The 27,031-nt window shown below is 46.6% G+C and overlaps 1 protein-coding gene across 1 annotated transcript; it reads left to right on the top strand.

The window, feature by feature from the left end:
* The first annotated feature begins 113 nt into the window (after positions 1-113).
* On the top strand, positions 114-12,729 carry LOC109425894 (uncharacterized). The gene is made up of 3 exons (XM_062860866.1): positions 114-546; positions 1,258-1,434; positions 12,273-12,729. The coding sequence occupies exons 1-3, from the start codon at positions 157-159 to the stop codon at positions 12,534-12,536; spliced, it is 831 nt and encodes a 276-aa protein (XP_062716850.1). The 5' UTR covers positions 114-156; the 3' UTR covers positions 12,537-12,729.
* Positions 12,730-27,031: the final 14,302 nt, after the last annotated feature.

The following is a 27,031-nucleotide window of genomic DNA, read 5'->3' as shown; positions in this document are numbered from 1 at the left end:
CACAACATGTAGAATTCACAAAAAAAAAAAAATACAAAAAAATAAGCCACGTATTTCTGGCTACCAGCAAAAGGAGGGAGGTACCATGCATTTCCATGCATACCATGCATACCGGGTGTTTACGGGTTATTGAAGCATCATAGGAGCCTATCGTTCATGTGTCAGTTTGCAATCACTGACCCAAATTCTAAGCATCTCAAAACCGAGTCAGTCATTGCTTTGGTTGAGCCTCTACACAGAATTCCAATCCACCCAATTTCATCTGCTCGACCGCGCGCAATAATCTTCGCAGAAAGCCACTCCGTTTTCTGGGGCACAAGCAGCCACCACACAATGTCCTGCTATCGATCGATATGTTCCGCTCGGTTGAACGTGCCTCCGATGCAACCGACACCATTCGCAAATCAGCATCAATTAAGCTTGACCACCTGGGCCGGGCTGCCGGTCGGTGGCTTTCTGCATCAGTTCGAGACCCGATTGAACAGTTCCTGGCGGTCTGCTCAGTTCATCAAGTGGTACGCCGTGCTGATCAACGTTGTGGAAGCGGTAAGCTAGATGGGTGATGTCATACTTTCTAGTTGCTAGCGGTGTAGTTCGGCTCCGTCGTTAGCGCACACTGATTCATTAGGTTAGAATTTGTGGTTAAAATTGTTAAGGACTTAGCTCGTAAGAACCAGTGTGCAACAGCGAGCACTCTGCCTTGTTTTGTAAATTCAACGAGCTGAATAAATGTCATTTAGTGCCATGATACGGCCTCCAGGAAGTATATAGGTACTAATAAAAATGATCAATCCCCCAAAAAGTGAGATAATGAACTTTTTTTTTCAAGATGCAAGGCTGATGTCTTCACAGAAGTATTACAAAAAGTTGTTTCAAATAATTGTGTTGCGATCAGCAAATTTTTAACTGTGAAACTATTTAAGGTACATCAAGTTTTTCATTGGGTTTTCAATGTCAGCCCTTTCTTAGGTTTGTTTCTATGATTTTAATCTCACTTTTAGGGGGATTGATCTATCCACCATTTCTTCAAAAGCAGCTAGTTACACATCTAGCAACTTAGTAAACTTCATATTTTCAAAGTCATTAATTAGCCGCACCAAACAAACGAAATCAGCCACTGTGCAGCCAGCACTTCGCCCGCCATGATGATGGAAATCCCTCGATAATTAGTGCTTTTGTGCAATTTTCATCTCGTTTGTGTTGACAACCTTGGTTGTTGCGCTTCTTTTCTCTCTCTCTTCTTTTGCACCAGTTTAGTGCTTTGCGATACACGAGCTAACGGAGCGGAAGCGCATCGGTAGCGCTGCTAGAGGCGGAAATGGAGCGGCCATGGGAGCCGGCGGCCGGTTCCGGAACATTAGCAGGAATATGCATTTTATGATGGAGATGATCATGGTGCAGACCAATGGATTGGCCATTTACGGATTGCTGAAGGTGGGTTTTGTATTTTTCTTCTTGGTATTATTTATGGACTTGAAAATAGCTTTATTTACAGTTCAGTGCATACATGTAGCATGTTTCTATCACTTCGACATTTTCCACAAGAAAATCCATCCATCCAAGCTCGTGCTCAAGGGGGGTTTGGGTGAATCCCTGCAGGAATTTCTTAAGAAATCCCTGAAGGAATCCCCGGAGGAATTCCTGAAGGAATCCCAGGAGGAATTCCTGAAGGAATCCCTGGAGGAATTCCTGAAGGAATCCCTGGAGGAATTCCTGAAGGAATCCCTGGAGGAATTCCTGAAGGAATCCCTGGAGGAATTCCTGAAGGAATCCCTGGAGGAATTCCTGAAGGAATCCCTGGAGGAATTCCTGAAGGAATCCCTGGAGGAATTCCTGAAGGAATCCCTGGAGGAATTCCTGAAGGAATCCCTAGAAGAATTCCTGAAGGAATCCCTGGAGGAATTCCTGAAGGAATCCCTGGAGGAATTCCTGAAGGAATCCCTGGAGGAATTCCTGAAGGAATCCCTAGAAGAATTCCTGAAGGAATCCCTGGAGGAATTCCTGAAGGAATCCCTGGAGGAATTCCTGAAGGAATCCCTGGAGGAATTCCTGAAGGAATCTCTGGAGGAATTCCTGAAGGAATCTCTGGAGGAATTCCTGAAGGAATCTCTGGAGGAATTCCTGAAGGAATCTCTGGAGGAATTCCTGAAGGAATCTCTGGAGGAATTCCTGAAGGAATCTCTGGAAGAATTCCTGAAGGAATCTCTGGAGGAATTCCTGAAGGAATCTCTGGAGGAATTCCTGAAGGAATCTCTGGAGGAATTCCTGAAGGAATCTCTGGAGGAATTCCTGAAGGAATCTCTGGAGGAATTCCTGAAGGAATCTCTGGAGGAATTCCTGAAGGAATCTCTGGAGGAATTCCTGAAGGAATCCCTGGAGGAATTCCTGAAGGAATCCCTGGAGGAATTCCTGAAGGAATCCCCGGAGGAATTCCTGAAGGAATCCCCGGAGGAATTCCTGAAGGAATCCCCGGAGGAATTCCTGAAGGAATCCCCGGAGGAATTCCTGAAGGAATCCCCGGAGGAATTCCTGAAGGAATCCCCGGAGGAATTCCTGAAGGAATCCCCGGAGGAATTCCTGAAGGAATCCCTGGAGGAATTCCTGAAGGAATCCCTGGAGGAATTCCTGAAGGAATCCCTGGAGGAATTCCTGAAGGAATCCCTGGAGGAATTCCTGAAGGAATCCCTGGAGGAATTCCTGAAGGAATCCCTGGAGGAATTCCTGAAGGAATCCCTGGAGGAATTCCTGAAGGAATCCCTGGAAGAATTCCTGAAGGAATCCCTGGAGGAATTCCTGAAGGAATCCCTGGAGGAATTCCTGACGGAATTTCTAGAGGAATTCCTGAAGGAATTTCTGGAGGAATTCCTGAAGGAATTTCTCGAGGAATTCCTGAAGGAATCCCTGGAGGAATTCCTGAAGGAATCCCCGGAGGAATTCCTGAAGGAATCCCTGGAGGAATTCCTGAAGGAATCCCTGGAGGAATTCCTGAAGGAATCCCTGGAGGAATTCCTGAAGGAATTTCTGGAGGAATTCCTGAAGGAATCCCTGGAGGAATTCCTGAAGGAATCCCTGGAGGAATTCCTGAACGAATCCCTGGAGGAATTCCTGAAGGAATCCCTGGAGGAATTCCTGAAGGAATCCCTGGAGGAATTCCTGAAGGAATCCCTGGAGGAATTCCTGAAGGAATCCCTGGAGGAATTCCTGAAGGAATCCCTGGAGGAATTCCTGAAGGAATCCCTGGAGGAATTCCTGAAGGAATCCCTGGAGGAATTCCTGAAGGAATCCCTGGAGGAATTCCTGAAGGAATCCCTGGAGGAATTCCTGAAGGAATCCCTGGAGGAATTCCTGAAGGAATCCCTGGAGGAATTCCTGAAGGAATCCCTGGAGAAATTCCTGAAGGAATCCCTGGAGGAATTCCTGAAGGAATCCCCGGAGGAATTCCTGAAGGAATCCCCGGAGGAATTCCTGAAGGAATCCCCGGAGGAATTCCTGAAGGAATCCCCGGAGGAATTCCTGAAGGAATCCCCGGAGGAAGTCCTGAAGGAATCCCCGGACGAATTCCTGAAGTAATCCCCGGACGAATTCTTGAAGTAATCCCCGGACGAATTCCTGAAGTAATCCCCGGACGAATTCCTGAAGTAATCCCCGGACGAATTCCTGAAGTAATCCCCGGACGAATTCCTGAAGGGATCCCCGGAGGAATTCCTGAAGGAATCCCCGGACGAATTCCTGAAGGAATCCCCGGACGAATTCCTGAAGGAATCTCCGGACGAATTCCTGAAGGAATCCCCGGAGGAATTCCTGAAGGAATCCCCGGGGGAATTCCTGAAGGAATCCCCGGAGGAATTCCTGAAGGAATCCCCGGAGGAATTCCTGAAGGAATCCCCGGAGGAATTCCTGAAGGAATCCCCGGAGGAATTCCTGAAGGAATCCCCGGAGGAATTCCTGAAGGAATCCCCGGAGGAATTCCTGAAGGAATCCCCGGAGGAATTCCTGAAGGAATCCCCGGAGGAATTACTGAAGGAATCCCCGGAGGAATTCCTGAAGGAATCCCCGGAGGAATTCCTGAAGGAATCCCCGGAGGAATTCCTGAAGGAATCCCCGGAGGAATTCCTGAAGGAATCCCCGGAGGAATTCCTGAAGGAATCCCCGGAGGAATTCCTGAAGGAATCCCCGGAGGAATTCCTGAAGGAATCCCTGGAGGAATTCCTGAAGGAATCCCCGGAGGAATTCCTGAAGGAATCCCCGGAGGAATTCCTGAAGGAATCCCCGGAGGAATTCCTGAAGGAATCCCCGGAGGAATTCCTGAAGGAATCTCTGGAGGAATTCCTGAAGGAATCCCCGGAGGAATTCCTGAAGGAATCCCCGGAGGAATTCCTGAAGGAATCCCCGGAGGAATTCCTGAAGGAATCCCCGGAGGAATTCCTGAAGGAATCCCCGGAGGAATTCCTGAAGGAATCCCCGGAGGAATTCCTGAAGGAATCCCCGGAGGAATTCCTGAAGGAATCCCCGGAGGAATTCCTGAAGGAATCCCCGGAGGAATTCCTGAAGGAATCCCCGGAGGAATTCCTGAAGGAATCCCCGGAGGAATTCCTGAAGGAATCCCCGGAGGAATTCCTGAAGGAATCCCCGGAGGAATTCCTGAAGGAATCCCCGGAGGAATTCCTGAAGGAATCCCCGGAGGAATTCCTGAAGGAATCCCCGGAGGAATTCCTGAAGGAATCCCCGGAGAAATTCCTGAAGAAATCCCCGGAGGAATTCCTGAAGGAATCCCCGGAGGAATTCCTGAAGGAATCCCCGGAGGAATTCCTGAAGGAATCCCTGGAGGAATTCCTGAAGGAATCCCTGGAGGAATTCCTGAAGGAATCCCTGGAGGAATTCCTGAAGGAATCCCTGGAGGAATTCCTGAAGGAATCCCCGGAGTAATTCCTGAAGGAATCCCCGGAGGAATTCCTGAAGGAATCCCCGGAGGAATTCCTGAAGGAATCCCCGGAGGAATTCCTGAAGGAATCCCCGGAGGAATTCCTGAAGGAATCCCTGGAGGAATTCCTGAAGGAATCCCCGGAGTAATTCCTGAAGGAATCCCCGGAGGAATTCCTGAAGGAATCCCTGGAGGAATTCCTGAAGGAATCCCTTTAGGAATTCCTGAAGGAATCCCTGGAGGAATTCCTGAAGGAATCCCTGGAGGAATTCCTGAAGGAATCCTTGGAGGAATTCCTGAAGAAATCCCTGGAGGAATTCCTGAAGGAATCCCTGGAGGAATTCCTGAAGGAATCCCTGGAGGAATTCCTGAAGGAATCCCTGGAGGAATTCCTGAAGGAATCCCTGGAGGAATTCCTGAAGGAATCCCTGGAGGAATTCCTGAAGGAATCCCTGGAGGAATTCCTGAAGGAATCCCTGGAGGAATTCCTGAAGGAATCCCTGGAGGAATTCCTGAAGGAATCCCTGGAGGAATTCCTGAAGGAATCCCTGGAGGAATTCCTGAAGGAATCCCTGGAGGAATTCCTGAAGGAGTCCCTGGAGGAATTCCTGAAGGAATTCCTGGAGGAATTCCTGAAGGAATTCCTGGAGGAATTCCTGAAGGAATTCCTGGAGGAATTCCTGAAGGAATTCCTGGAGGAATTCCTGAAGGAATTCCTGGAGGAATTCCTGAAGGAATCCCTGGAGGAATTCCTGAAGGAATCCCTGGAGGAATTCCTGAAGGAATCCCTGGAGGAATTCCTGAAGGAATCCCTGGAGGAATTCCTGAAGGAATCCCTGGAGGAATTCCTGAAGGAATCCCTGGAGGAATTCCTGAAGGAATCCCTGGAGGAATTCCTGAAGGAACCCCTGGAGGAATTCCTGAAGGAATCCCTGGAGGAATTCCTGAAGGAATTCCTGAAGGAATCCCTGGAGAAATTCCTGAAGGAATCCCTGGAGAAATTCCTGAAGGAATCCCTGGAGAAATTCCTGAAGGAATCCCTGGAGGAATTCCTAAAGGAATCCCTGGAGGAACTCCTGAAGGGATCCCTGGAGGAACTCCTGAAGGAATCCCCGGAGAAATTCCTGAAGGAATCCCTGGAGGAATTCCTGAAGGAATCCCTGGAGGAATTCCTGAAGGAATCGCTGGAGGAATCCCTGAAGGAATCCTTGAAGGAGTACTTGGAGGAATTCCTGAAGGAATCTCTGGAAGAATTCCTGAAGGTATCCCTGGAGGAATTCCTAAAGGTATCCCTGGAGAAAATCCTGGAGTTATCCCGGGAGGAATTCCTGAAGGAATCCCTGGAGGAATTCCTGAAGGAACCCCTGGAGGAATTCCTGAAGGAATCCCTGGTGGAATTCCTGAAAGAAATCCATGAAAGAATTTCTGAAGGAATCCCTGGAAGAATTCCTGAAGGAATCCCTGGAGGGATTCCTGAAGGAATCCCTGGAGGGATTCCTGAAGGAATCCCTGGAGGAATTCCTGAAGGAATCCCTGGAGGAATTCCTGAAGGAATTCCTGGAGGAATTCCTGAAGGAATTCCTGGAGGAATTCCTGAAGGAATCCCTGGAGGAATTCCTGAAGGAATCCCTGGAGGAATTCCTGAAGGAATCCCTGGAGGAATTCCTGAAGGAATCCCTGGAGGAATTCCTGAAGGAATCCCTGGAGGAATTCCTGAAGGAATCCCTGGAGGAATTCCTGAAGGAATCCCTGGAGGAATTCCTGAAGGAATCCCTGGAGGAATTCCTGAAGGAATCCCTGGAGGAATTCCTGAAGGAATCCCTGGAGGAATTCCTGAAGGAATCCCTGGAGGAATTCCTGAAGGAATCCCTGGAGGAATTCCTGAAGGAATCCCTGTAGGAATTCCTGAAGGAATCCCTAGAGGAATTCCTGAAGGAATCCCTGGCGGAATTCCTGAAGGAATCCCTGGCGGAATTCCTGAAGGAATCCCTGGCGGAATTCCTGAAGGAATCCCTGGCGGAATTCCTGAAGGAATCCCTGGCGGAATTCCTGAAGGAATCCCTGGCGGAATTCCTGAAGGAATCCCTGGCGGAATTCCTGAAGGAATCCCTGGCGGAATTCCTGAAGGAATCCCTGGCGGAATTCCTGAAGGAATCCCTGGAGGAATTCCTGAAGGAATCCCTGGAGGAATTCCTGAAGGAATCCCTGGAGGAATTCCTGAAGGAATCCCTGGAGGAATTCCTGAAGGAATCCCTGGAGGAATTCCTGAAGGAATCCCTGGAGGAATTCCTGAAGGAATCCCTGGAGGAATTCCTGAAGGAATCCCTGGAGGAATTCCTGAAGGAATCCCTGGAGGAATTCCTGAAGGAATCCCTGGAGGAATTCCTGAAGGAATCCCTGGAGGAATTCCTGAAGGAATCCCTGGAGGAATTCCTGAAGGAATCCCTGGAGGAATTCCTGAAGGAATCCCTGGAGGAATTCCTGAAGGAATCCCTGGAGGAATTCCTGAAGGAATCCCTGGAGGAATTCCTGAAGGAATCCCTGGAGGAATTCCTGAAGGAATCCCTGGAGGAATTCCTGAAGGAATCCCTGGAGGAATTCCTGAAGGAATCCCTGGAGGAATTCCTGAAGGAATCCCTGGAGGAATTCCTGAAGGAATCCCTGGAGGAATTCCTGAAGGAATCCCTGGAGGAATTCCTGAAGGAATCCCTGGAGGAATTCCTGAAGGAATCCCTGGAGGAATTCCTGAAGGAATCCCTGGAGGAATTCCTGAAGGAATCCCTGGAGGAATTCCTGAAGGAATCCCTGGAGGAATTCCTGAAGGAATCCCTGGAGGAATTCCTGAAGGAATCCCTGGAGGAATTCCTGAAGGAATCCCTGGAGGAATTCCTGAAGGAATCCCTGGAGGAATTCCTGAAGGAATCCCTGGAGGAATTCCTGAAGGAATCCCCGGAGGAATTCCTGAAGGAATCCCTGGAGGAATTCCTGAAGGAATCCCCGGAGGAATTCCTGAAGGAATCCCCGGAGGAATTCCTGAAGGAATCCCCGGAGGAATTCCTGAAGGAATCCCCGGAGGAATTCCTGAAGGAATCCCCGGAGGAATTCCTGAAGGAATCCCCGGAGGAAGTCCTGAAGGAATCCCCGGACGAATTCCTGAAGTAATCCCCGGACGAATTCCTGAAGTAATCCCCGGACGAATTCCTGAAGTAATCCCCGGACGAATTCCTGAAGGAATCCCCGGAGGAATTCCTGAAGGAATCCCCGGACGAATTCCTGAAGGAATCCCCGGACGAATTCCTGAAGGAATCCCCGGACGAATTCCTGAAGGAATCTCCGGACGAATTCCTGAAGGAATCCCCGGAGGAATTCCTGAAGGAATCCCCGGAGGAATTCCTGAAGGAATCCCCGGAGGAATTCCTGAAGGAATCCCCGGAGGAATTCCTGAAGGAATCCCCGGAGGAATTCCTGAAGGAATCCCCGGAGGAATTCCTGAAGGAATCCCCGGAGGAATTCCTGAAGGAATCCCCGGAGGAATTCCTGAAGGAATCCCCGGAGGAATTCCTGAAGGAATCCCCGGAGGAATTCCTGAAGGAATCCCCGGAGGAATTCCTGAAGGAATCCCCGGAGGAATTCCTGAAGGAATCCCCGGAGGAATTCCTGAAGGAATCCCCGGAGGAATTCCTGAAGGAATCCCCGGAGGAATTCCTGAAGGAATCCCCGGAGGAATTCCTGAAGGAATCCCCGGAGGAATTCCTGAAGGAATCCCCGGAGGAATTCCTGAAGGAATCTCTGGAGGAATTCCTGAAGGAATCCCCGGAGGAATTCCTGAAGGAATCCCCGGAGGAATTCCTGAAGGAATCCCCGGAGGAATTCCTGAAGGAATCCCCGGAGGAATTCCTGAAGGAATCCCCGGAGGAATTCCTGAAGGAATCCCCGGAGGAATTCCTGAAGGAATCCCCGGAGGAATTCCTGAAGGAATCCCCGGAGGAATTCCTGAAGGAATCCCCGGAGGAATTCCTGAAGGAATCCCCGGAGGAATTCCTGAAGGAATCCCCGGAGGAATTCCTGAAGGAATCCCCGGACGAATTCCTGAAGGAATCCCCGGAGGAATTCCTGAAGGAATCCCCGGAGGAATTCCTGAAGGAATCCCCGGAGAAATTCCTGAAGAAATCCCCGGAGGAATTCCTGAAGGAATCCCCGGAGGAATTCCTGAAGGAATCCCTGGAGGAATTCCTGAAGGAATCCCTGGAGGAATTCCTGAAGGAATCCCTGGAGGAATTCCTGAAGGAATCCCCGGAGTAATTCCTGAAGGAATCCCCGGAGGAATTCCTGAAGGAATCCCCGGAGGAATTCCTGAAGGAATCCCCGGAGGAATTCCTGAAGGAATCCCTGGAGGAATTCCTGAAGGAATCCCCGGAGTAATTCCTGAAGGAATCCCCGGAGGAATTCCTGAAGGAATCCCTGGAGGAATTCCTGAAGGAATCCCTGGAGGAATTCCTGAAGAAATCCCTGGAGGAATTCCTGAAGGAATCCCTGGAGGAATTCCTGAAGGAATCCCTGGAGGAATTCCTGAAGGAATCCCTGGAGGAATTCCTGAAGGAATCCCTGGAGGAATTCCTGAAGGAATCCCTGGAGGAATTCCTGAAGGAATCCCTGGAGGAATTCCTGAAGGAGTCCCTGGAGGAATTCCTGAAGGAATTCCTGGAGGAATTCCTGAAGGAATTCCTGGAGGAATTCCTGAAGGAATCCCTGGAGGAATTCCTGAAGGAATCCCTGGAGGAATTCCTGAAGGAATCCCTGGAGGAATTCCTGAAGGAATCCCTGGAGGAATTCCTGAAGGAATCCCTGGAGGAATTCCTGAAGGAATCCCTGGAGGAATTCCTGAAGGAATCCCTGGAGGAATTCCTGAAGGAATCCCTGGAGGAATTCCTTAAGGAATCCCTGGAGGAATTCCTGAAGGAATCCCTGGAGGAATTCCTGAAGGAATCCCTGGAGGAATTCCTGAAGGAATCCCTGGAGGAATTCCTGAAGGAATTCCTGAAGGAATCCCTGGAGAAATTCCTGAAGGAATCCCTGGAGAAATTCCTGAAGGAATCCCTGGAGGAATTCCTAAAGGAATCCCTGGAGGAACTCCTGAAGGGATCCCTGGAGGAACTCCTGAAGGAATCCCCGGAGAAATTCCTGAAGGAATCCCTGGAGGAATTCCTGAAGGAATCCCTGGAGGAATTCCTGAAGGAATCGCTGGAGGAATCCCTGAAGGAATCCTTGAAGGAGTACTTGGAGGAATTCCTGAAGGAATCTCTGGAAGAATTCCTGAAGGTATCCCTGGAGGAATTCCTAAAGGTATCCCTGGAGAAAATCCTGGAGTTATCTTGGGAGGAATTCCTGAAGGAATCCCTGGAGGAATTCCTGAAGGAACCCCTGGAGGAATTCCTGAAGGAATCCCTGGTGGAATTCCTGAAAGAAATCCATGAAAGAATTTCTGAAGGAATCCCTGGAAGAATTCCTGAAGGAATCCCTGGAGGGATTCCTGAAGGAATCCCTGGAGGAATTCCTGAAGGAATCCCTGGAGGAATTCCTGAAGGAATCTATGGAGGAATTCCTTAAGGAATCCCTGGAGGAATTCCTGAAGGAATTCCTGGAGGAATTCCTGAAGGAATTCCTGGAGGAATTCCTGAAGGAATCCCTGGAGGAATTCCTGAAGGAATCCCTGGAGGAATTCCTGAAGGAATCCCTGGAGGAATTCCTGAAGGAATCCCTGGAGGAATTCCTGAAGGAATCCCTGGAGGAATTCCTGAAGGAATCCCTGGAGGAATTCCTGAAGGAATCCCTGGAGGAATTCCTGAAGGAATCCCTGGAGGAATTCCTGAAGGAATCCCTGGAGGAATTCCTGAAGGAATCCCTGGAGGAATTCCTGAAGGAATCCCTGGAGGAATTCCTGAAGGAATCCCTGGAGGAATTCCTGAAGGAATCCCTGGAGGAATTCCTGAAGGAATCCCTGGAGGAATTCCTGAAGGAATCCCTGGAGGAATTCCTGAAGGAATCCCTGGAGGAATTCCTGAAGGAATCCCTGGAGGAATTCCTGAAGGAATCCCTGGAGGAATTCCTGAAGGAATCCCTGGAGGAATTCCTGAAGGAATCCCTAGAGGAATTCCTGAAGGAATCCCTAGAGGAATTCCTGAAGGAATCCCTGGCGGAATTCCTGAAGGAATCCCAGGCGGAATTCCTGAAGGAATCCCTGGCGGAATTCCTGAAGGAATCCCTGGCGGAATTCCTGAAGGAATCCCTGGAGGAATTCCTGAAGGAATCCCTGGAGGAATTCCTGAAGGAATCCCTGGAGAAATTCCTGAAGGAATCCCTGGAGGAATTCCTGAAGGAATCCCTGGAGGAATTCCTGAAGGAATCCCTGGAGGAATTCCTGAAGGAATCCCTGGAGGAATTCCTGAAGGAATCCCTGGAGGAATTCCTGAAGGAATCCCTGGAGGAATTCCTGAAGGAATCCCTGGAGGAATTCCTGAAGGAATCCCTGGAGGAATTCCTGAAGGAATCCCTGGAGGAATTCCTGAAGGAATCCCTGGAGGAATTCCTGAAGGAATCCCTGGAGGAATTCCTGAAGGAATCCCTGGAGGAATTCCTGAAGGAATCCCTGGAGGAATTCCTGAAGGAATCCCTGGAGGAATTCCTGAAGGAATCCCTGGAGGAATTCCTGAAGGAATCCCTGGAGGAATTCCTGAAGGAATCCCTGGAGGAATTCCTGAAGGAATCCCTGGAGGAATTCCTGAAGGAATCCCTGGAGGAATTCCTGAAGGAATCCCCGGAAGAATTCCTGAAGGAATCCCCGAAGGAATTCCTGAAGGAATCCCTGGAGGAATTCCTTAAGGAATCCCGGGAGGAATTTCTGAAGGAATCCCAGGAGGAATTCCTGAATGAATCCCAGGAGAAATTCCTGAAGGACTCCCTGAAGGAATTCCTGAAGGACTTCCTGAAGGAGTTCCTGGAGGAATTCCTGAAGGAATATACACGATGTGCCTTTTAATTGTTTGATTTTACTTTCAAAGTAAAACTCACCGACGGTTTATCTAATGATATTAGGTACAGTATATTCAGCATCACCCCTTCCTACCCTGAAGGTCAATATCTACCAAAGCCCCCCTACTGCACAAACCGCCAACCAGTCGAACGAAACATTTTCGTTGCCATCAAAATGCAATATTTTCATCGGCAGGCCACTAATCGCTCAACACAGACCGCTAGCCCCGACCCAGCGCACTGGTCTAGTGTGGTGTCAAGTGATATAATAAACCAACACCCCCAACCCGGACCCCACTAACAGCAGTTACCCTATTTTCAGCCCAACACCATGCTCCTGCTGCCCTACATTGTGCTCCACGTCGTCACGCTGCTACTGGAGTTGAACTATTTCATAACTCGGACCGCCCTCGGTTGGACCTGGAACGGGCAACCAAGTACGGCACACTCAACGTCATCATCATCATCACAATCCTGGAAGCCAAAATGCGGAACGACGTCCCTGTCGATGCTGGTTTTTGTCGCATTTAATTTGCTGATAATGATCGGAGCAAAATTTGCCACCACCATGCGCCCGGACTCGTAGTGTCCCGCGGGTCGTCCTGTCCTGTCGCGCCTGTTTTATAGAGGTACGTGACCGGGAAGCCAGGATGGCACTTTTGCCTATCTTACTTGTGCCAGCGGAACTCATCCACTTTTGGCATCGCTAAATGGACACCCGTGCAGCAAAATGAATGAGCCGGAGAGTGTTATAGTGTGGCTTCTGACAGATTCGGCCTTCGTGCACACCAAAAAATCGATTTGAGGTTTCAGTAAAATTTTGCTGAATTTTGCCGAGCTGAAGGTATCAGCAAAAAAATACTGAAATTCAGCAAAATTTGCTGATTCGTTCAGCAAACTCTGCTGATCACCAGCAACGTTTTGCTGAAATTCAGCTAACTTTGCTGAAAGTTTAGTACAAAACTTTGCTGGACGCTTCAGCTCGGCAAAATTCAGCAAAATTTTGCTGAAAGCGTTTAGTGTGTGCGGTGCTTGTGGTTTCTGTGGTGGAGTATAAATTATTTGTTAAATTATAATAAGGATTGTGTTGAAATTATTGCTGCAACAGGTTTTTGCGGTGACATTCAATTATCCGAAGTTATAAAATAGAGAATATTTAAAATTTATAGCTAACCCAATTTCTTGCTAAAAGAAGTAGCTGAATAACGGATTCTTATCTTTAAAAATCCCACGACAAATCAACAATTAATAATTGTTTATCCAACGAGTTGAAAAAAAATGAAGATTATTGCACCACGAGTCGAATACTTTACCGCCAGCTGGTAGTGCAGCCTGGGCACTGTTGTCCTTCTGAAAACAGCTAGATTGAGGAGGTACGACCCGAGCGTCTGTTCATCAAGGGGGTGCGGCTCAAACAGCGTCTGTTCTGGTATCCAGCGGCTGAGTAAGAAACGCTGCACCACGCCCAGCTAGATCCAAGGTGGTAGCCCCATCAGCGTGGTCGTCCCAGTGTTGGTTGGGACGTTAAACAGAACTGGCACGATGGCCCTCCGGCGAGACAGGAGTGTTGGCGTAGGCCCAATAAGCCACCCGTAAAAATCCCCATTGCGAATAACATAGGAGGAAATACGACTCGATACAATCGGCAAAGACCCACGCGGCGAAATAAGGACTACGATTGGAAACTTGGAACATGGAATTGCAAGTCACTAGGTTTCGCAGGATGTGACAGGATAATCTACGACGAACTATACATCCCCACAACTTCGACATCGTGGCGTTGCAGGAACTTTGTTTGACTGGACAGAAAGTGTGGAAAAGCGGGCATCGAGCGGATACCTTCTACCAAAGCTGTGGCACCACCAATGAACTGGGAACAGGATTTATAGTGTTGGGCAAGATGTGACAACGTGTGATCGGGTGGTAGCTGATCAACGCAAGGATGTGCATATTGGGAGTTAAGGGCCGCTTCTTCAACTACAGCATCATCAACGTCCACTGCCCACATGAATAAGCGAGAAAGAAGCGTTCTACGCGCAGTTAGAGCAAACATACGATGGTTGCTCGTCGCATGACGTGAAAATCGTTGTTGGCGACATGAACGCGCAGGTAGGAAGGGAGGAAATGTACAGACCAGTAATCGGGCGAAACAGCCTGCACGCCGTATCGAATGATTACGGCCAGTGATGCGTAAACATTGCTGCCACCCGTGGTATGGTAGTCCGAAGCACCTTCTTCCCCCGCAAAGATATCCACAAAGCCACCTGGAGATCACCCGACCTTCAAACGACCACGTTCTAATCGACGGTAAATTTTTCTCGGATATAACCAATGTCCGCACATACCGCAGTGCGAATATAGATTTGGAATTGGATCACTATTTAGTCGCTGTATGCATGCGCTCAAAACTTTCGACAGTTATCACCACACGTCGAAGTCGAACGCCGCGGCTCAACATCGAGTAGCTGCGAAACGTAGAAATGGCTCATGACTACGCGGAGCGGCTAGCAGTGGCTTCACCAACGGAAGAGCAGCTTGGCGCAGCTACACTTGAAGATGCCTGGATGGATATCCGATCCGCCATAGGTAGTACCTCGGCTACAGCACTAGGCTTCGCGAATCCGAATCACAACAACGACTGGTACGACGGCGAATGTGAAATAGTTGAAAAACGAGAAGAATGGGTAAGAATGCTGCAACACGAGAGCGAATGAGGCATGTTACAGACAGGCGCGCAATAGGCAGAACTCAGTCTTCCGGATGAAGAAGCGCCATCAGGAAGAACGAGATCGCGAAGCGATGGAAGAGCTTTACCGCGCTAAGGACACACGAAAGTTCTACGAGAAGCTGAACCGCTCGCGCAGAGGCTTTGTGCCACAAGCCGACATGTGCCGAGATAATCACGGGAATATTCTCATCAGCGAGCGTGAGGTGGTCGATAGGTGGCGGCAGCATTACGATGAGCACCTCAATGGCGATGTTGCGAGTACCGAAGGTGGCGTGGTAACAGATCTAGGAGCATGTGCACAGGACGAAAGACTTCCGGCCCCTGACCTCCAAGAGATTGAGGAGGAGGTTGGCCGGTTGAAAAACAACAAAGCCGCTGGAGCAGATCAACTACCAAGCGAGCTTCTAAAATACGGTGGAGAAGCACTGGTGAGAGCACTACACTGGGTCATTACCAAGATTTGGGAGGAGGAAGTATTACCGGAGGAATGGATGGAAGGTATCGTTTGTCCCATCTACAAAAAGGGCGACAAATTGGATTGCGGGAACTATCGCGCGATCGCACTACTGAGCGCTGCTTACAAGATACTCTCTTAAATTGTACCGCCGTCTATCACCAATTGCAAAAAAATTCGTGGGGCAATATCAGGCTGGATTGGTGGGTGAACGCGCTACAACGGACCAGATGTTCGCCATCTGCCAGGTGTTGCAAAAATGCCCCGAATACAACGTGCCCACACATCACTTGTTCATCGATTTCAAATCGGCGTATGATACAATCGATCGAGACAGCTATGGCAGATTATGCACGAATACGGATTCCCGGATAAACTGATACGGTTGATCAAGGCGACGATGGATCGAGTGATGTGCGTAGTTCGAGTATCAGGGACACTCTCGAGTCCCTTCGAATCTCGCAGAGGGTTACGGCAAGGTGATGGTCTTTCGTGCTTGCTGTTCAACATTGCTTTGGAGGGTGTAATAAGAAGAGCGGGGATAAACACGAGTAGAACGATTTTCACGAGGTCCGTTCAGCTGCTTGGTTTCGCCGATGATATTGATATTATTGCTCGTAAATTTGAGACGATGGCGGAAACGTACATCCGACTAAAGAGTGAAGCCAGGCGAATCGGATTAGTCATTAATGTGTCGAAGACAAAGTACATGATGGCAAAGGGCTCCAGGGAGGAATCACTGCGACCGCCACCCCGAATTCATATCGACGGTGATGAAATCGAGGCGGTTGAAGAATTCGTGTACTTGGGCTCACTGGTGACCGACGACAACGACACCAGCAGAGAAATTCAGAGGCGCATTGTGGCAGGAAATCGTGCCTACTTTGGACCCCGCAGAACTCTACGATCGAATACAGTTCGCCGTAATACGAAGTTAACCATCTACAAAACATTGATTAGACCGGTCGTCCTCTATGGGCACGAAACATGGACCCTACGTGCAGAGGACCAACGCGCCCTTGGAGTTTTCGAACGGAAGGTGTTGCGTACCATCTACGGCGGAGTGCAGATGGAAGACGGGACTTGGAGAAGGCGAATGAACCACGAGCTGCATCAGCTGCTGAGAGAACCAACCATCGTCCATACCGTGAAAATCGGGAGGCTACGGTGGGCGGGTCACGTCATCAGGATGTCGGTTAGCAACCCGACTAAAATGGTTCTCGAGAGTCATCCGTCCGGTACAAGAAGACGTGGAGCGCAGCGAGCTAGGTGGGTCGACCAAGTGGAGGACGATCTGCGGACCCTACGCAGAGTGCGGAACTGGAGGCAAACAGCCATGGACCGAGTGGAATGGAGGCGGCTACTATGTACAGCAGAGGCCACCCCGGCCTTAGCCTGACCGGTAAGGTAAGTAATGTTAATCAATGTAAATTAATCAAAATAGTGTAAATGCTTACAATTCCGGTCACCGTTTTTATTCAAACTACTTATTGTCGACAATTAATCGATTATTGCTGTTTCTAGATAAATGACATTAATTCCTAAAGTAGCAACATTTTTCAAAGTTATAACCAGGCTTGATAATCCTCCTCGAAATCAAAAGAGTTTTGCAACATGCTCTAGAGCGGTGTTTTGCTTTTCCCTCGTCGCGAGGGAGCGAACGAACCCCAAACAGAGAGGCAATAAAAACTGAGCGAGGTAGAGGGGAACGAAAAAAGAGTCGATGATTATTTCGGGTTTTTGAGTGCGATTTTCGCCTCGAGAGTCTTTCTTTGTATGGGAGTGGAACTCGCGAGAGCTTTTTGAGTGTGAGTGGACGTGAGAAACACAACAAGCAATGAGTGTTGGACGAATTCCTCGCTGCGCGGCAAGCTCATGCTCGGTGCTGTTGAGGATTCGCCTGGTGATTTCTGAGTTTTATTTTCACTCCTCAGAAAATCGCCGAAATCGCTTCCTCATTTTCTCACGAGGGAGTTTCTGTCAAGCCTGGTTATAACTACTTACAATTGTGGATTTTTATCTGCAAATTTATCAATACTTTTAATGTCTCAGCTACAAATCATAACCTCTCAGCTATAGATCATAATCTGTCAGTTTTTTTATTTATTGTCATTTTACTTTCATTTCATTTATTTAGTTAACATCAAATTCATGATAATACTGAATCAACAATTTGCCGCCACAATACTCGATTTGCAGCTGCAGCTCTCCAACCTCGGTCGCGCCCAACACTCGCCAGATCACGCTCCACCTGGTTCGCCCATCGTGCTCTCTGCGCTCCACGCCTTTTTGTACCAACCGGATGGTTAGCAAACACCAACTTTACAGGGTTGTTGTCCGGCATTCTTGCAACATGCCCTGCCCACCGTATCCTTCCGACTTTGGCCACTTTCTGGATGCTGGGTTCGCCGTAAAGTACAGCGAGCTCGTGGTTCATCCTTCTCCGCCACACACCGTTCTCCTGCATGCCGCCGAAGATCGTCCTTAGCACCCATCGCTCGAAAACTCCGAGTGCTTGCAGGTCTTCCTCGAGCATCGTTCATGTCTCGTGTCCGTAGAGAACCACCGGTCTTATTAACGTCTTGTACATGGTACATTTGGTGCGGGGGGTGAATCTTTTTTAACCGCAGTTTCTTCTAGAGCCCATAGTAGGCACGACTTCCACTGATGATGCGCCTTCGTATTTCACGGCTCACGTTATTGTCAGCCGTTAGCAAGAAACCGAGGTAGATGAATTCGGGTGTACAGTTCTGCCACCGTTCCAAATATTCTAGCAATAATATCCATGTCATCCGCAAAACAGACAAATTGGCCGGATTTCGTGAAGATTATTCCCCGGCTGTTGAGCCCGGCACGTCGCATAACACCTTCCAGGGCGATGTTGAATAGTAGGCAGGAAAGTCCATCACCTTGTCGTAGTCCCCGTCGAGATTCGAATGAACTGGATAGTTCACCCGAAATCCTTACGCTGTTCTGCACACCGTCCATCGTTGCTCTTATCAGTCTGGTAAGCTTCCCGGGAAAGCTGTTCTCGTCCATAATTTTCCATAGCCCTGTACGGTCGATACTGTCGTATGCCGCTTTGAAGTCGATGAACAGGTGGTGCGTTGGGACCAGGTATTCACGGCATTTCTGGAGGATTTGCCGTACGGTGAAGATCTGGTTCGTTGTCGACCGGCCGTCGATGAAACCGGCTTGATAACTTCCCACGAACCGATTTGTTTTAGGTGACAGACGACGGAAGATGATCTGGGATAACACTTTGTAGGCGGCATTCAAAATGGTGATCGCCCTGAAGTTCTCACATTCCAAATGGTTGCCTTTCTTGTGCATGGGGCAGATCCTTCCATTCCTCCGGTAGCTGTTCGGTTTCCCAGATCCTGACTATCAACCGATGCAGACAGGTGTTGGTTTTGAGCTGGTGAATGGCATCCTTAACTTCCCTCAGCGTGGGAGTTGGTTCATTTCCGTCCTCCGCTGCACTCGCGTCGTCGTTCCCTCCGTTGCCGTGGGTTCCCGTGGCTACGTTCTCCACGCCATTCAGGTGCTGATCGAAGTGCTGCTTCCACCTTTCGATTATTTCACATCCGTCCGTCAAGAGGCCTCCGGCTTTATCTCTGCATATTTCGGCTCGCGGCACGAAGCCGTTGCGGGATGCGTTGAGCTTCTGATAGAACTTCCGTGTTTCTTGGGAACGGCACAGCAGTCCCATTTCTTCACACTCCGCTTCTTACAGGCGGCGCTTTTTCTCCCGAAAAAGGCGGGTCTGCTGTTTCCGCTTCTGTTTGTAACGTTTCACGTTCTGTCGAGTCCTTTGCTGCAGCATTACCGCCCTCGCTGCGATCTTTTCCTCCAAAACAGTTCTGCACTCTTCGTCGAACCATTCGTTTCGTCGATTCCATTCCACGTACCCGATGGTGCTCTCTGCTGCGTCGTTGATGGCTGCTTTCACTGTATTCCAGCAGTCCTCTAGAGGGGCCTCATCGAGCTCGCCCTCGTCTGGCAACGCGGCTTCGAGATTCTGCGCGTATGCTGAGGCGACATCCGATTGCTTCAGTCTCTAGGTTGTACCGTGGCGGTCGCCGGTACCGTACATTGTTGATGACGGAGAGTTTTGGGCGCAGTTTGACCTTCACCAGATAGTGGTCGGAGTCGATGTTGGCGCCACGATAGGTCCTGACGTCGATAATCCTGGCTGTTTTCGTTCGTCTGCTGGTGGGTGCTGAACTTACCAATTGTCGGTCTGAATTCCTCCTCCTGGCCTACCTGAGCGTATAAATCTCCTATGATAATCTTGACGTCGTGGCTTGGGCAGCGATATTGTCATCATCTGAGACGAGACTCGTGAAGAGGAAAAAAAAGCAACGTCAAGTGCAGCCCAACTGAGCTGTCAGTTGTAGCCCGTTTGATTACGTTCCCTAAAACGAGTAAAGTATTGCTATCCGAGATAAATTCTGAAGCCAACATTCACTCCGAGCAGCATTTTCTTCTCCTGTACTGTCAAAAATAAATTGAAAACAAATTATTCCAATGATTACTTTGCTTGGCGAATGTTGGCGAAGCAAAATTTCACCTCAACATGATTTTGTGCGTGAATGGGATTCAGTCACACTGCATGTGAGGTGATGCGGTCACGTACGTGTTAGAACCACTAGCCCAAAACACAGATAGGAAGAAGAAAAAATAACAAAGTGGAGAAGAAGAAGACCGTCTTCGCGAGTCTCGTCTCAGGTCATCATCAGTGCTTCCGGAGTGTGGACTGTGCAGGTTTATTATGCTGAAGTTGAAGAATCGGCCCTTGATCATCAACCTGCACATTCTTTCGTCGATCGGCCAACCGATCACGCGCCTCTGCATATCACCCATCACGATGAAAGCTGTTCCCAGCTCGCGTGTGTTGCCGCAGCTCTGGTAGATGGTATGATTACCTCTAAACGTTCGCACCATGCATCCTGCCCAACACACCTCCTGCAGCGCTACGATGCTGAACCCGCGGTCTTTCAGTAGATCGGCGAGTATGCGGGTGCTTCCAATGAAGTTGAGAGATCGGCAGTTCCATGTACCGAGTTTCCAATCGCAAGTCTTTTTTGTCAGCGGGGTCGTTGCCGTTGGTCTCGTTTCGTCTTATTCTGTTGCTGGTTTTCCGTTACAATGGTTTTTTTACGGCTGGCTCGTAGGGCCTGACACCAACCCCTTACTTTCCGGAGGACCATATTGAACAGCTGAGCTTAGAGTCCTTCCCTGGCACTCGGACGTATATCAGCCGCCCCTAACATGGGGATCAGACGCTGTTGTGAGCCGCTCCTCCTGGAGAACAGACGCTCAGGTTTGCCGAAGCAAACCCCCCCCCCCCCCCCCCCAGTCGTCAGCCTATGACCAAAGCTCCCACCGGGGTTGGTTACCCGATCTTCCCTAAGGTTGCTCATAGTTTCCGGCCGGTATCACGAGGAGGTAGGGATAGGATTTGCTGGGCAGCGGCTTGTGGATCACAATGGCAGCATACCCACACTTGCCAAGCGGGCTATCAATAGAGTGTTCTCGGGTTTTTAATCTCCAACGGTGTAATGCCAGAACAAAAAAAAAAATCAAATTCATTAACAGCATTCTGCATGGGATGCTGCATCTTTGTCAAGTAGCAAAGAATACGGGAGCGCTCCGGAAAAGTATTTCAACATTCATGAAACAAAACAGCCAGCGTTTCATTTCGTTTCGTTAGCTGGTAATGAAGAAAAATATCTAGCACAGCAAGAGCACACTTACTACATACTTATCTTGGCGTTCGACCAGAAAGAAGCTCATATTGAACACGAAGCACGAAATGATACCCACTTGGGGGAAAAGTTTTATTTCACTGGAAGATTCAGCACAGCAGCGCACACATCACGTACCAATAATGCATTGCGCTCGCTGCAAGGCACGTAAAATTTGAGTTTATAATCCGGATGGAACGAAAAACGAATATTTCCCATAAAAGATTAACATGTGCAAATTATCAAGTGGCGCCAGCAGTCGGAAGCGCAATTATGATTCCGTATCAAGAATTCACGCGTCAAGTGCTACCACCGCATCGCTGTGCCTTCTTGCTTACTTATTTCGAGAGTGAACATTTTTTCATGGGATTTCCATGCGCGATGACGAGGACGAAACGAGCGAAAATGGATGATACCTGTCATATGCTGAATTTCCCCAATTTGCAAGCCGAATAGTCTTATGCACAGTCGAATCGTATGTGTGAAAAAATGCAATTGCTCTCGTCCGTTATGCATCTGCGATGCGATAAAATTCCACTTTTTCGGCATTTATATTCATTGCGTTGAAGTGCATCGTACATCGCGGTGAAAAAAAAATGGAAAATTGTATTATTTCAGATGCATTGTGCGTTGCTTCTGACGGCTTACCAACCGGTTATATTCAACTCGCGTGGACGATAGGATCTCGCTTTGAATTAACGCGTGCCATGCGATAATGAGCATTAAATGGGAGTTTACGGAAATTATGCATTATTGTGGAACAAAGCAAGGAGTTGAGTTTGAATGCATCCATTAGCGGCAGCATTCATGGAACAATTCAGAAGTTTAAGCTGCATGAATTTCGGATCAGAAGATTAGTTAGTAGGGGACCAATGGAGAACTGAATCCATCAAAGAGAAATGCTAGATTTGGGGCTTAAAGCTATCAATGTAAAACGTCACCAATCCTATGTTTTATAAGCCCTCCTTATGCATTAGGGTAATTTTTGACTCCAACCGTACACTACGTCAACTAGCAGTTCCCAACGTGATGCATTAGGAAGGTTAAGTTTTCAAAGTATGTTAACATTATTGGTTGTGAAATGCGGACAGCTTCTATGGACTTCGCTGCTAAACTACAAACTGGCAGGCACAGAACATATCGACAATGATTTTTCATAGGGGCCTAACTGACTTGATCGATTTCTCTTCGTCGGCTCTCTCTTTCGCTAATATTTTTTTTTAATCTCTATTAACGAGATTTTTAGCCCACTAATAACTTGATCAAAACAAATAAAATCATTATTCTTTTTGTTTCTATAGCAACATGTAGTCGTCTTCTTCGCATTTCAACCAACAAATCTTTGGAAAACTCAATACACATTATGTGATAACACAAAGGGAAAATCGATGAAGAGAACTCGAAAATGTCAGTTAGGCCCAAATGAAAAATTACGGTCGATATATCAATATTGCTTGTGCATAGAAACCAGATCCCATGCCGGATCCCCAAGTTTCCGCTTACAAAACAAACCATCTTCTACTACAAGATGTATGGAAAAAAAGTAACGCCGATAACCCAATATCGCCCGGGTGTTTTTGTTATTGTTCCGTTTTGCTATGAGTGCTCTGAAGCAGCAAATGTAAGACAAACAATCGTGAGCGACGCCAGTCTCAGTGGGTACGTGCCATTGATACGGAATAAGTTTGCTAAAGTGTGGCTCGACTGGGGCAGAACGGAACAACAATGAAACCTAGCTAAACGACCCTATGAAAGCTGTGTATATCTAGGAGAAAGGTGGTGGAAGTTTGTTGGCTGCTTAGTTGGGTGGAAGGGTAAAAGGGTAAAGTAGGTCTGCAGCACATACGATGAATAGTAGTCACCTTCACCTTCGCCAAACTCTATATCGGATTAGCATTTGGAATGGCGCCCACCACGGAACGGAAGGTAAATATGACCCATTAGAACGTGACATGTTTGCTTGCAATGGATAAGGAACAAAACCACCGAAGACGGTCGACGTTTTCTTGTTTGGAATATGTTGCGAACAATGAGAAAATAGAATGGTTGAAAATTCGTCTATGAGTATTAGTAAGACACATTGAGGTAAGATGTAGCGTGAAGTTTTAAAAATGATTTCAACACAATTCGGATATTTATCCTTTACCAAAAGATTGTTTGATTCAAAAACTATGTGTTATGACATTCAAATAATTTATTGTGATGTGACATCATCATGTTAGCTCGCTGCTTCATCTTTACCCACCCGTTTCAACTTGCCCCGGTGTACCTAATACCTTAATGACTGTGCAATTCGCGGTTGTTACACAAAAACAACCAAAATTGTACAAGGCACCGGTCAACTGTGCTTGGGAGTATCTTCCCAGTCAACGCACGATCGTATATGGTGTTGAATAGGATGCAAAAGTGGAGGTGATATACGCACACTTTACACGCGGTTAAATGTAAGCAGGTACGCATATGGCCTCAACTTTATGGCTAGTTTCCACTTCGTACGTACTGTGCAAAAAGATAGGACAAGTAGGGTATTGTTCCATTTGGGCAGGTGTACCTATTTTGGGCACTTGCCGCTATAACTAAGTCAATTTCAAACCGATTGATTTGAATTTTTGTACAGAGTTAGATACTGTACGTGCCTAACCCTATACAAAATTTCAAATCAATCGGTTTGAAATTGACTTACTTATAGCGACAAGTGCCCAAAATAGGTACACCTGCCCAAATGGTACAAGACCCTAATGGTCAAGTAATGATTCCGCTTTTACTAAATTACTTGAGCAGTTCACAGATGGCAAGTAAGGAATAAAGTGTAACACTTGTAACGCCTCTCGTGCGAATCAAATGGAGCAGTCACTTTTCCGTGCGGAAAAATAGTCCGTGTTATTATTCCGTATTAAGGAGCAGTAACGTTTCTTCCCATACTGGATCAGATGTCATAATTACTTGCGAAAAAAGGTAGAATGTTACTTGAGCGCATTACTTGGCAACAGGAAACTTAGCTTTAGCGTCCTACTCAACATCATATAAGACTTTGTGTTAACTGGGTTACCGTCATTTGCCATCGTTGGGGAAGAGAAGGAATGCCAAGTAACGCCCGTACTACTGGAGACCAAGAAAACCTCCCTACATCTCCACAGCTGTCACGAAAGGAAATTTTTTTTAAGGAGAGGGAAAATGTCATATGATCTGGACTCACCTTTTTTCCTCCCCGAAGCAATTTGAAACCTTAGATGACGAAATAATCAACTTTTTCTTTAAATCAGTAGTCTAAAACATCAAAATAAAAATAAAAATGCTTATACCGAACTTTCAGCATCCATAATGTTAATTCTTGAAACTATTAGATAAAATCATTAATGGTTTTTTCAACATCAAGAATAACACGGAACGAGCTCACCAATTTACATACACTTTAAACAATTTCCGTTACCGAATTTGATAGTTGACATACAAATATTAATTTTTCCTCCTCAAACCGCCCCATATTTTGCTCCGAATGTAGCTCTTTTTCCATTGGCATTGACTTCCAATGCCATCATTTTTTTGATGCTCGCACTGACATAGGGTCTGGGACCATTTGGGCAGGAGCACCTATTTTGGGCACTTACTGCTATAACTCAGTCAATTTCAAACCGATTGACTTGAATTTTTGAACATGACTAGATACTGTGCGTATCTGATCTTGTCTCAAAAATCAATCCAATCGGTTGAAAAATGGCTGTGTTATAACAGCAAGTGCCCAAAATAGGTGCTCCTGCCCAAATGGTCCCAGACCCTACACCGGATTGAACACATTGAATCCGAATCCAGGCACAGATTTGTCACAGCACCATACATCAATTTATAAAAACGATATAGTGCAACTCCGATAATCGGGAATCTTGGTGGGTTTGTAGCTCAACGAAAATAATTGGCCCCTTTTTTTATTTCGTCTAGGGTGAAGTGGTCCTAAAAATCATGGTTTTTAAAATCTAATAATTTTCAAAAAAACCGTTACTTGACCGATTTTAAACTTTTTTTTGTTTAAAAACTCTTGTATTGTAGTTTTAAGGAAAAACACGTTGAAGGACCAAACTGAGTTCGAATGGAAAAATGCAATTATTTATTTTAATTTTTTTTTTCAAATTGGTTTTATATTTTTATCCGACAATTCAGTAAATGGCGTAACATATCAAAAAATCAGAGATGTAGATGCTCCAAAATTGCCTGATTTAGAAAATCCTTATAAATCAATGCCTTGTATTGCTTTTTCGAGTGATTGCTGGTGTTTTTGGTATCCTTAGTTTAATAAGGATTCAAAAAAATCTAAATTTGGAAGAAAAAATGTATGGCTTTTTATTTTCAAAAACTCATATCTCAAAACCTTAAAAGCATATAGGGAATCGCGCTACTTGGGCGGTGGCTTCTATATTCGTCTGTTTTCCACTATAACTCAGTCAAATTTGAACCAATTGACACAACTTTTGGAATGTGGTGAGATAGGTATAGTATCTACCCGTGTACAACATTTCAAGTCAATTGGTTCAAAATTGACTGAGTTATAGTGGAAAACAGACGAATATAGAAGCCACCGCCCAAGTGGCGCGATACCCTATCTCTGATTTTTGTTGGGTTACGCTAAATTTCTTGAATCTTTATTTATAAAAATGAATTTCTGTCTGTCTGTCTGACCCTTATGGATTTGAAAACTACTAGGCGGATTGAGGTGAAATTTTGTATGCGAATGTATTTGAGGCCGGGGATGGTTTTCAACATAGTGTGAGACCACTCCCATCTCTGGAAAAGGGGGTTCCCATACCAAAAAGTGCGACGTTTGCCGGGCCAGCTAGTATTCTGATAAAATATAAAAACAGGGTACCCCTTTTCTCGGGACCATAAAAACGTAAAAAAAACTAAATTAAATGCATATTTTTTGCACCTGAACACAATTTGGCCCTTCAACGAATGTTTGCTTAAAACTACAATTTAATAGCTTTCAAACAAAAAATAAACTTTAAAATCTGTAAACTGGTTCAAAAGTGACGATTTTTTATTTTTTTAGTTTTTAAAAACCTTGATTTTTAGGACCTCCTCATCTGAAAATTGGTCACCCTTATGACGAAATAAAAAAAATACGGATCCAATTATTTCAGATAAACTACAAACCCACCAAGTTTCACGACAATCGGAGTTGCACTATTTCGTTTTTCTACGGAATGGCTGATATTTCGATTTACCAAATAAAATCTGATAGTTTTAAGTTTTTTTTTGTTTCTGGAGGTCACCCAAGGCATTCTGTGTCAAGATGGCTTTAAAGTTGTGTGAACATAAGATAATTCATAAACAATAAACATATAATAATTTGAATGGATTGGGAGAGATCCACCGTTCGACTAAATGGTTATAATGCGGTTTATTAATCCCCTCAAGAAGACCAAAAAAGTCATCGAAACGTTCGATAAAAATCATATCGTTTGCTTTTCTAGAGACTTCTTTTCCGTTACCGTAGCATATGATTAAGAATGTGTCTACCGCCCAAATATGAGGGTGATGACATTTAATAACGCATTGGATAAACAAATTCTATACTATATAAAGTTCTTATCGTCTTAGATAATAAGTTTTATCAGAGGCTTAGGTTATTAGATTTATTATGTTTTTTTATCTAGAGAAAATACTCACGATTTTCTTTGACATATTTGTATTGAAATTCGGAGACATGAAAAAGTTTTTGTTGGAATTACAAAAGAAACCCTCTTCCAAAATTCCCTAAGCCATATCTGGAACACTTTTTGAATACAGCGTGAAAAGAAAGCATGAAGAAAAAATATTGAGAAATTGATGTGATCATTTTATTTTGTTTCCGAGAGAATACTAAAATATTTTGGATAATTTTTGGTGGAACATTTTAAAAGAGTTTTTGAAGAAGCTAGTGAGTTTCTTGTTTTTCGCTAGAAATCTTCAGAGGTTTTGTAAATCTCAGTACTCACAAAATAAAAACTGAATCCGCAGGAGATTTTAGATGGAAGGAGTTTTGTTTGAGACATTTGTTTCAATGCAATTATAATAGGGGGATTCACTAAACAGATTATATTACTGCGTAAGCCATGATGTTACAACCCCTCAGGTTGTGTCGCTCCTAGTTACTCAACTGACCGTACCCCATGCTC

Source organism: Aedes albopictus, chromosome 3 (genome assembly GCF_035046485.1).
Source record: "Aedes albopictus strain Foshan chromosome 3, AalbF5, whole genome shotgun sequence".
Taxonomy (NCBI): Eukaryota; Metazoa; Arthropoda; class Insecta; order Diptera; family Culicidae; genus Aedes; species Aedes albopictus.
This window is presented reverse-complemented; position numbering and strand designations above follow the sequence as displayed.

Excerpts from the sequence above, each read along its gene's own strand:
- LOC109425894 (XM_062860866.1), top strand. The coding sequence starts at position 157 with ATGTGTCAGTTTGCAATCACTGACCCAAATTCTAAGCATCTCAAAACC. Across the intron at positions 547-1,257 it reads TGATCAACGTTGTGGAAGCG|TGCTTTGCGATACACGAGCT; the intron begins GTAAGCTAGATG and ends GCACCAGTTTAG. Across the intron at positions 1,435-12,272 it reads CCATTTACGGATTGCTGAAG|CCCAACACCATGCTCCTGCT; the intron begins GTGGGTTTTGTA and ends CCCTATTTTCAG.